Source organism: Camellia sinensis, chromosome 3, assembly GCF_055761805.1.
Source record: "Camellia sinensis isolate YWXY chromosome 3, ASM5576180v1, whole genome shotgun sequence".
NCBI lineage: Eukaryota > Viridiplantae > Streptophyta > Magnoliopsida > Ericales > Theaceae > Camellia > Camellia sinensis.
Genome location: NC_138963.1, coordinates 96,496,196 through 96,507,058, shown reverse-complemented (window position 1 = coordinate 96,507,058; position 10,863 = coordinate 96,496,196). Strand labels below are relative to the sequence as shown.

Sequence of the window (10,863 nt, the reverse complement as noted above, 5' to 3'; positions counted from 1 at the left end):
TGTGAAGATAAATTTCTTTGTAAAGTTTTGCCACAAAGATACCATAATCTTATTCAAAAGATTAAATACTTGGTTAAATGTGTTCCTACTGAGCATATAGCTCAACCCTATCTTATTTTTCAGGAGTTGACGAAGTACCACTTCATTGATGGATTGAAGCAAGCAATAGCTTCTCTGGGAGAAAGTTGATTCATGGGTGTTTTGTTATTTCGAATATGGGATTTCTGTAACAAGACTATCATTAATTGTTTTGTTGTATGGTATGCCCTAGGGGCTTATGTTTTGTAACACTATTTAATTCATTGAATTGGGATACGAATCCCAGATATTATGGGAACGTACATGAGGAATTGTAATCTCTTAACTCTTTCAATGAGAAAGATGACTTCTTGAGTATATTATTGTCTATCTTGGCATGTTCTTATGAGAATTTCAAGGCGTTACAACCATTCAGATGAGATGGGTTCCCATTTTTTTTTAATCTCATATTGATAACCTAATTTAATAACTTAATTAATTGATAATTACTTATTTATGTGAAACTTACTTTTATTTTATTTATATATATATATATATATATTTTTTTTTTTTTGCTATGAACATTAGGCTTCTTAATAATCACTTATTAAAATGATATGAATTTGTTCTCTTTCAATATCAGTAATACAATACAATTTGATAACTTAATTAATTGAATTATGTTAAGTTTAAGTTATTGTATTTTTTTTTTCTTTCTTTTAAATAAAAACAGCCTCCACAGTGAAATGGCTGGCCACGCGGGATTTTGGTAAATTTTCAAGTAACTGAGAACGCTCCCAAAACGCATTGTTAATATGGATGTAGAACTGCAAATAACTGGATTTGGGGTGACAGTTGTGTGGGGTGCATAGTAGCCACTGTTGTATTATGGGAACGTACATGAGGAATTGTAATCTCTTAACTCTTTCAATGAGAAAGATGACTTCTTGGGTATATTATTGTGTCTATCTTGGCATGTTCTTGTGAGAATTTCAAGGCGTTACAACCATTCAGATGAGATGGGTTCCCATTTTTTTTTAATCTCATATTGATAACCTAATTTAATAACTTAATTAATTGATAATTACTTATTTATGTGAAACTTACTTTTATTTTATTTATATATATATTTTTTTTTTGCTATGAACATTAGGCTTCTTAATAATCACTTATTAAATTGATATGAATTTGTTCTCTTTCAATATCAGCAATACAATACAATTTGATAACTTAATTAATTGAATTATGTTAAGTTTAAGTTATTGTATTTTTTTTTTTCTTTCTTTTAAATAAAAACAGCCTCCACAGTGAAGTGGCTGGCCACGCGGGATTTTGGTAAATTTTCAAGTAATTGAGAACGCTCCCAAAACGCATTGTTAATATGGATGTAGAACTGCAAATAACTGGATTTGGGGCGATAGTTGTGTGGGGTTCATAGTAGCCACTGTTGTATAGTTAAATTGGTTCATTTCGAGACCCATTTCGATAATCCGAACCGTTCACATTTTAGAATACATAAAGTAGAACATACTTGCAAAAAATTAAGTTAATCGGATATCGTTTACTCTTTCATCCACTCACATTTGTATTCATTTTAACACTTTAAATCACAATTATTATTTATTTTTGTAAATACAAATATGAGTGGATGAATGGGTAAACGATATCCGATTAACTTGATTGTTTGGAGGTATGTTCTAATTGATTTATTCTAAAATGTGAACGGTTTGGATTATCGAAATGGACCCTCCAAAATGGGCCTATCTAGCTCCACAACAGTGGCTGTTGTGCACCCCGCACAGCAGTCACTCCAAATTCCAAATAACTTACCAACAGGATTGAAACTTCCTTAACTGGAAATTATCATTTGTTCTAGAGTTAAAAATATGAGGTTGGCTCAATTTCTAGAGTTTAACCACATTTAGATTTAGGCTTAATGTGCATAACCCGACTAGCGTACGACCAAGGAACAAAAAAGATGTGTTTGCAGAATTTTCAAATCAATTTTTGAAATAAAAAATTTTTAAAAATTTGTTTGGTTCACAATTTTTTTAAATTTGTTTTTAAAATTATTTTCTCTCTCATTTCTCCTTCTCTCACATCCTACACATCAATCAATCACTTCATCTCTCCTTCTCTCACATATATCAATCAATCAAAGGAAAATTACACCAAAGGTCCTTATAGTTTTCCCAAGTTTCATTTTGGTCCCTACTATTTCAATTTGAACATATTTGCCCTTCAAGTTTTGTTTTTGTGTCAAATAAAGACAAATATGAATGGGAATTAAGTTTTTGGATGGAAAATAGTCACATGCATTGCACATGACCATCTTTTAGGGGCAAAAAAGAAAATATATATTAGCCTATTGAGTTCATATATTCACTTTGAGTCACTTACTAAGTTGACTGACTCACCTTGCTTACCTACCAATTCCATATCACCAGATTCATCACTTTGCATGGCAACACACAACCAGTACGCGTTCCTCCTTCCATTTCCTTCACTCGTAACTTCACTTTCCCCTCTCTTTCTTTCTTTCTTAGATCAAATTATCATCCATCGATTCATTTTCATCTTGCTCAAACCACCTTTTCTATCCTCACTATGTAGACCATTCCACAACCCCTCTCTGCACATATCAATCACCCTACCCACCTCCTTGCTCAAACCACCCGTTTTGAAGTCAACATATTACGCTGAAATTGGTCATTGTTGATGAGATGGGAATTTGGTTTGTAATCAATTGAGGTTATGAGATTGATTTGTATATGTGTGTGTATATATATATATATGTATATGAAACAAAAAGGGAAAGATTCTAATAGCTCTCTTGTTATTTTCACTGAGACCCTGCCATCAACCACCAAAATCCAATTGTTAAAGCTCTTATAAACTATTTCTACATCTAATTGTGTAAAACACATCATTCCAACCCACAAATTCAATTCAATGTATGTTTGTGTGTGTGTGAATATATATGAAACAAAAGTAAAATAATTGCACAAAACCCATCAATCCTCCACCCCCACAAATTCAATATACATATACGTGTGCGCGCGCGCGCGAGTTGTGTATATATGAGACAAGCAAAAGAATTGAGCACATGGGTAGAATCCATTTCAATTTTTATATATTTGTGTATGTGTATATATATGCGTGTGTCTGATGTGTATATAAAAATTTCACTACAAGTTATTGCAGTGGATTCAATGGTCTACTTTACTTCATTGAAGAGGCAGATTTCGATGTGAGGATTTAAAGTTGGATTTACGGTGGTGAGGGTCGCAGGGTAGAGAGAGTTTGATGGTGATGCTCTGATGGCGGTTCAAGGGTGGTAGAGTGGCGCGATTGTTTGCTAGTTTAAGGTCAAGGAGGAGGTGTTTTAGTGGTGGTTGGTGGCTATGCATAGGGTGGTAATGTTCGGAGGTGGTGGTTGGGGGAAGAAAGAAAGAAGATGAATTATAGAGGGAAGGATAAAAAGAAAAATACTATTTTGCCCTTAAAAGATGGTCATGTGCCATTCTCCATCAAAAAACTTAAATCTCATTTACAATTGTCCTTATTTGACACAAAAACAAAATTTAGAGGGCAAATGTATTCAAATTAAAATATCAAGGACCAAAAATGAAACTACACATCTATTCAACTACAAAAAAATAAATTAATAAATTACAAATAATTCCAAACTACAAAACTCTAAATTTATAAAAACTATATTCAAAATATATAACTAAACAGGTTTTTAAATTTTATCAACTCTTTTCAAAAAATTATCTTTCAAAATTAATTCTCAAAACTAAACCAAAGGCAGCGAAATGCCTTTCCATTGAAACTCTTCAGAATGTTTTGGCTTTCTAGGAAATCAAAATGAAATATTAATGAAATACTAAAAGTCTAATATTTTCATCAGATTAGAGTGTTTTGGTGAAACGAAAATGCCTTGTAGCTCGGAAAGGGATGGGCTCTAATGGACCGAACCGGACAACCAGGTGAAACACTTGTCTACCGCGATTGTCATCTTATCGACCGTGACTGTCAGCCTTCTTACCAGACAATCGGCCGAACGACGAGCAAAATGAATTTCGAACTATTCAGGCCAAGCTCAAATTCGAGCTACGCAGCAGTGTTGTTGGTGAAAATACTAAAACATTGTATTTTTCTGCACCTATTAGGGATATCAAACAATGGTCATTTCTATTTGTCTCTTTATGTTAAAAGAAATATTTGAAAAGAACAATCTTAAATTTATTTAAAATTTTGAGGAACTAGAAAAGAGACGAGAAAAGATTGAGAGGAGAAAATTAAACAAGCATAATTGACTATTCTCTTTTTTTGTTACTGTAAAATACTTTTTTTATTTATTTATAAAGACTGGAAATGGAGTCTTTATCCCCTTTGTTCATCCATACTACTAGTACAATTTTTTATTTTGGTTAATGTTTTTTCTTAAAATAGTGAACTCTTTGCCTAACAAGGCCCTTTGTGTATAAGCTTCTAATTATAGAGAAAATGTTTAATTGTTTAATTATTGAGAATATGTTAACATTTACAAAGGTTTTAATTTTATTTCAAACATTTTTATACATTTCCAAATTCTCGTCATTTCTTGTACGTTTCCAAAACATTTTCGTTTCCAAGGTAATCGAAACAGAATACCAAATCGAAATTTTGATCCTTACTACAACAAATCTAATTACCAAAAGACCTAATATTGATCATTATATAGTGACACTACATAATGCAACAACTAAAATGTGTTACATATGTGCCTTGAAACTTTAACACACTTCCCAACAACACTCTTCAACCGGAACATACAGTCAAAGGCAGAAACCAGATCATGCTAACGGAGAGAAAAGATTGATACTAACCGTTGGAGTTTAAAGCCCCGAAAATTGTGCTTGATCAATACATGTATAGATAAGACATGAATCTGGCTTTCACACAGCCAACAACGGCCAAGGTCGAATGTGCAAATAGGTAGCAGAAGCCAGATATGCACAAACTAAAGAGATGTATATTTTGAACCAGCCAGATGAGAAAAAGGTTAAGAACGTACATACGCTGGTCAAGCCAATAACGCCCAGAAAGTTCATCAAACACTTTGCAATAGACAGATCCTTTTCTATTCCTTCGTGAGGGAAATGGCCTTGTGAATAGAAATCAAAAAGCAACCGGTCTTTGAGAGAGAATGTATCGATCAGCCATGAACCAGTCTTGTCTTCAGATGCCGGGATGTCATTGATAGGGATACGACGAACATGAATATGAACTTCAGAAGGGTACACTCCAAAGACGTTGTCCAAGAACGATGGGCAACGATGCTTGTACCCGATGGTTATGTCATACACTGGTAAATAAAAGACAAACTAGTGGATTAAAACGCGTTGGAAATATTCTTTCAAAAAAATAACACCACCAATGATAAGTATGCGAAAACCCAAAATTATGGATTTCATATGGAGTATAGATTGCAAGAATATACATACTAACAAAAAATTCAAATATAAAGTATAGATTGCAATATCAATTTTCTACCGACATATAAAAAGCAAAAATAAGAAGAAAACATTTACAAATAACTAATTTTTTTTTATCCATATTGAAAAAGATAGCAGTCATGAAAACGATTTATTTACTAAAGTGAGATATCTTGAATTGTGCTTAACGCTCTTTCATGTCATTAAAAGCATTATGATGGAATCAACTTTAAAATCTTACATAATTTCTTCCTCAATGAACATGATCAAATCACTAGCTAATACCTTGTTTTATTATCGGAAAATAGGACTTGTTATCAGTGATTGTTATAAAAAAAAATTATTAATTTTATTATATTGTCTAATTTTATTTTTATTTTTTTTTAATTTTATACTTTGATCCAGTGTTTTATAGATATAGAGGAGCAACCACTTAAATTTTATAAAAAATTAAGAAAGGATGACCACTTAAAATTTGTTAAAAAAAAAAAAGAATTATAATTATAATTATAATTAATACTACTATAATAGCGGAGGTTTTGAAATTGTAGGGAGGATCGCCCCCTCTTACCCCCTCCCCTCTAGGTTCATCCTTGTATGGAGGTGTTGGAAAGCAATATTAATGCTTGCGAGCTCAGCTCAGCTCGACTCGATTTGATTCGTTACGTATATAAACGAGCTTGGCCTAGATTTTTGGTTCATTTAATAAACAAGTCAAGCTCGAATTAGAATAAGCTCAACTAGTATGGCTCTGCGAGTTCATTATTTTTTGAAGTAGTAGGATAAATATATTATTACATATTAAATCATGCAAACCGTGTTATATATACATATTGTAATATAGAATGATATTTAACGAGTCGACCAAGCTTGATTATGGAGCTGAACTTTTTTCCTTCATTATTGAGTTTCAAGCCAAGCAGACTTCGAACTTGATTTTTGAGCTCCATAAACAATGAGCCAAGCTCAAGTACTACAAAGCTCAACTCAACTCAACTCGTTTGCAGCCGTACATGCCACCATCATCTTCAAACAGAATGGGAAATAAACAAAGACTGTAAATAATATATATCAGAAACAGTAAGAAAAGGAGCATAAAACAACCTGCATCCAAAGAATCCTTCAATTCCTCCAAGCATGTAAAAAAACCCTTTGTTTTTGGAAGCAGGACGTTCTTAAGGATTGGTAATCCATTTTCAGCAGCATGTTTTTGACTTCGAATGCACTTTTGTTCGCTGCATTAAAATGAAAAGAAACTTACGAATATGAAAAGAGAAAGAAAGCATTGATTCCACCATAAAGTTTTAATTGCTATATAGAAATACATGTTATGCTTTGTCAGCATAAAGGATATATAGTGCCATATTATATGTCCTTAAAATCCAAAACTTAAAGCCATTGATGTGGCTTTTAACATCACTAAATTCCAAAAGTAATCAGTAATCACTAAATTTTGGAATATACTAATAAATCAACTTGATCATATCAAAAACAGAGATGCTAAGATACTCATAAAACCAAAAAGGATGTAAGAAATTACGTGAAATCTGTGCCTTCGGGGAAAACAGCAAGCCAAAGAGGATCTCGATTATCCTTAAAAGTTGAAAGCATTTGGTGCATTTTCAATCCATCAACCTCCCACCGCCTTTCTACTGGAATGAACTCCATAATATGAAATGCCCAACCAAATACGGGTAATTTCATCAAACTGCTCTTAAGAATATACTTTATGTACCCAAGCCGTCCCTTACGTAATGCAAGGTCCCACAAGTACATCCAATCAACCTCGGTTCTATGGTTTGCAATAAGCAAAACGCGTTCCCTTGCAGGAACACTTTCTCCTGAGAAAACCACCTCAGTTTTATTGATCTTTTCAAAGAGAAAAGGCCACAAAGCTAACCAGGCACCGAAGAACAATGATGTTATTTTCCTGCTGTAGTGTAGGCTGAAAAATCGGAAGATGACGGCAGTCACAAAGCCAATGTACACTAACATCATAAACGCTGTTAGAAGTAACACAAGTAAACAAATTACACCCCTTAATGCTCGTATTGGAGTTAGAGCACGATTCTTGGGTCGATCACTTGAATTGAGAGAACTGTGAATTTCCATCTGCGAATTTGCATCTGCTTCCATTTGCTTTCAGGTCTTCAACACTGTGATATCTAATAAAAATATTAGATATCACCAAAAATTCAATGAAGATGTTCCAAACGGCAATCAGGTCCGGCAGAGCAGTTAGTTCTGAATTGTATACAAGGGGATGAAGAAACTCTTCATATCTCTGGGAAAAAACATTAAAAATAAAAATAAAAAAAGGAATGTCATTACGAGGCTTAATAATATCATATCAGCCATGCTAATGACAGTCCTGTCATTAAGATAGATACAATGCCAAAACAGTTGGAATCCCAGTACACCTTTCACATACTCATATACATTTACACATAAAATTGAGGCTAATGATCACCATTTGGCATTCATTAGCATTTTAGATATCATATTGATAATCTTATACGAAGAAGCTAGCATGGTAAGCCCACTACTTTGTGGTTATAATAAACCTAGTGAAGCCTGTGCAAAAACTATAGGTGGGACTCTCCAGATGATTAACACAGAACAGCTATAAAAGAAATAGCAATAACAAAATCAGTGCTTTAACAACAAAAGCACTTTCACTCACTAGTAACAACAAAATCAGAGCATTTTCGATCCGAATACAAAACCAGTTGCAGTCTTGCAGAAACCCACTCTGCACTTAAATCATTAAAATTAATCACAAACTGCACAGATGCAACCTCTCATTAATGTGCATTAATAACATGTGTAAAATTCGTAGTTTTGATATATAAGTTTACATTGTGAGAATACACAACTCCTACATCTCTTGTGTTGGGAATGAGGGGTTAAAAATAATATCCTATTAAATCACAAAAATTAATTAAAATAAGATAGATTAATTTTTTAACAACAAAGAGATAAAACAAAACACAGTTGCAAGAACTAATGGATAGAGACAGACGTGTATTCACTATTCTTGAGGGCATATCACACCCCTCTGAGTACGTGCCCCAATGCAATATGTTATGATGGCTTACTCTCCAGGATTCGACTGTTGCTTCTCTGCAAGCATGCACTCACAAATGCAGAGACTTCAGGAACAATTCGTTGATCATCCCAAATATCAAATAAAATAATATATACATGAAAAAAAATATTTCATGACCTTTTGGAATAGATGATGAGAAGATAGTATATGAAGTTAGTCGGATGAAAGAGAGCATGAGAAATCAATAAGACTGTCCAAATATTAGAATGGTATCTGTAGGAGGTTAGATGACAAAAGCAATATAGATAGCAAAAGCGACTAGCTGTAACATTTTCAACCAAGAACCACAATCAATTAAGACATAAGTTACAAACCATTTTTGAGACTTAAAACGTTTGAATGATATAATTATAATTAAGCACTTCAATGCTCACCAAATATATGGCTTGTTAAAACAAATGGCGAGAGAAAATCATAAAATCATATGTTACAAAGAGCACTAGTTAAAAAATAAATTTGTATTTTTTAAATCATACCAACATGCTAAACACCACAAACATTTGGGAACTTGAACATTTCATAAGTTGATACACCCTTTTATCATATTTTATCCATAGATTAGAAAATTTTCATACATAATATAAATATAAGTTTAAATTACACTGTCTATACTTTTGTTTTTGTGTCATTTTAGTTCGTACACTTTCAATTAACTCAATTCTAGTCGTTAATTTTAGATTTTGTATTAATTTGATCCAATTGATAATACCGTTTGGGTTTTTTTACAGAAATTGATCACTAAATTGATTAAGATTAACTTAGTAAATTGATAAAATATATAAATTTGCTCTAAAAGCATGACACATGTCACTCATAAGCAGATTTTCCATAAAAAAAAATAAAAATAATAATAATAATAATAAAATTAAAAAAATTCAAACAATTGTAATCAATAGGATCAAATTGAGACAAATTAAAAGATATAAGATCAAAATCGAGTTGATTAAAATTATAAAAACAAAAATGACAAAAGTATAGAGATTACTGATATAATTTACTCATACAGAGAAAGAGAGAATGATAACTCGTTGCCAACAATATGGGGTTTTGCTTCTGATGGCAACATACTATTGGGTGGTGGTTCCGTTTATGGGATCAAATTAATATGTTTTTGTTCTAAGGTATATAAAAGGTTCAGCATTCAATTCATATTTGGTTGACCAATCCTTCTAATTCACGTCTTTGTTGAAAAAATTTCTATTGTAATTACAGAATCCATAAAAGTTATTCAATAGAGACCTTAAAAACATAATCAATGTGGTTTTAATAACATTAGTTACAAACCCTTTTTTAGACCAAAACGGTTGAACGATATAAATCATAAAACTTAGGCATTTCAATGCTCACCTAATATACAGCTTGCTCAAACGGATAATGAGAGAAAATCATAAAAATCATACGTTAAAAAAGAAAAACAAATTTGTATTTTCAAATGAATTGAACATTTCGTAAACACAACAAAACAAAACCAAATCATCTTTTGATATTATAATCAATCGACAAATGTGCGTGCCAGTATAAAAAAATAATATATATTTGACGTCTGATTGATTTGCAGAGATGGGTGACCTAATGGATACAATGTACGGATTATATAAATGAACAGTGGTGTAGAGCATTGAATCGCTTGAGAGAAGCAGTGAAATTAAGCATAATGGAGGATCAGAGGAACAACACAAACCATAGCTGATCGATTGATCTGCAAATCAGAGAGAGAGAGAGAGAGAGAGAGAGAGAGGTACTGAAACAAGCAAGGAATATGCAAAACTTTTACTAGAATGATGAAGCAAGGAATATGAAAATAAACCTTTTTGCTTGAATGGAGAGGCGATGATCAAGCCATTGTAACGGTCGAAAATGTGGAGCTGATGAGTAATGGAAAGTGTATAATAGTGATGACGATGATGATGAAGGAGCGTGTTTGAATTTCCAGTGTCAGATTGCAGAGCATTCGGTGGGCTGTTTTTGTTTTTTTAAATGTGAAAATGGTTGAAATTACGAAAATTTCCCCTGCTCTGCTGCGAGTGAGTCAGTGGTACTGCTACCAACCGACATCCGAGCGGAGCCAGTCCGGTTACCTTTTCATACAGTTCCATCGTTTTGGGCTTAAAACAACTGGTTCAGCTTTTTGGGCAAAAACATATAGGAAAATGCTCCATAGCTCGAGAAAGTGAGGCGCGAATGGTATGAAAAATATTATCTTATCGGTAAGAGAATAAAAAAACATCCTAAAACGACATCGTTTTAGGATTT

The 10,863-nt window shown here is 32.8% G+C and overlaps 1 protein-coding gene across 2 annotated transcripts; it reads right to left on the bottom strand.

Moving 5' to 3' along the window:
• Positions 1–4,714: 4,714 nt before the first annotated feature.
• LPAT5 (lysophosphatidyl acyltransferase 5) lies at positions 4,715–10,732 on the bottom strand. 2 transcript variants are annotated; one of them, XM_028261156.2, is made up of 5 exons: positions 10,418–10,727; positions 10,292–10,309; positions 7,042–7,785; positions 6,606–6,736; positions 4,715–5,371 (listed from the first exon to the last, which is right to left on the bottom strand). In XM_028261156.2, the coding sequence occupies exons 3-5, from the start codon at positions 7,635–7,637 to the stop codon at positions 4,962–4,964; spliced, it is 1,137 nt and encodes a 378-aa protein (XP_028116957.2). In that variant the 5' UTR covers positions 7,638–7,785; positions 10,292–10,309; positions 10,418–10,727; the 3' UTR covers positions 4,715–4,961. The 2 variants fall into 2 exon arrangements, with proteins under 2 accessions (XP_028116957.2, XP_028116956.2); XM_028261155.2 differs by lacking the exon at positions 10,292–10,309 and having other exon boundaries at positions 10,418–10,732.
• Positions 10,733–10,863: the final 131 nt, after the last annotated feature.

Excerpts from the sequence above, each read along its gene's own strand:
- LPAT5 (XM_028261155.2), bottom strand. The coding sequence starts at position 7,637 with ATGGAAGCAGATGCAAATTCGCAGATGGAAATTCACAGTTCTCTCAAT. Across the intron at positions 6,737-7,041 it reads CCCGAAGGCACAGATTTCAC|CGAACAAAAGTGCATTCGAA; the intron begins GTAATTTCTTAC and ends ATTTTAATGCAG. Across the intron at positions 5,372-6,605 it reads GAAGGATTCTTTGGATGCAG|TGTATGACATAACCATCGGG; the intron begins GTTGTTTTATGC and ends TTTATTTACCAG.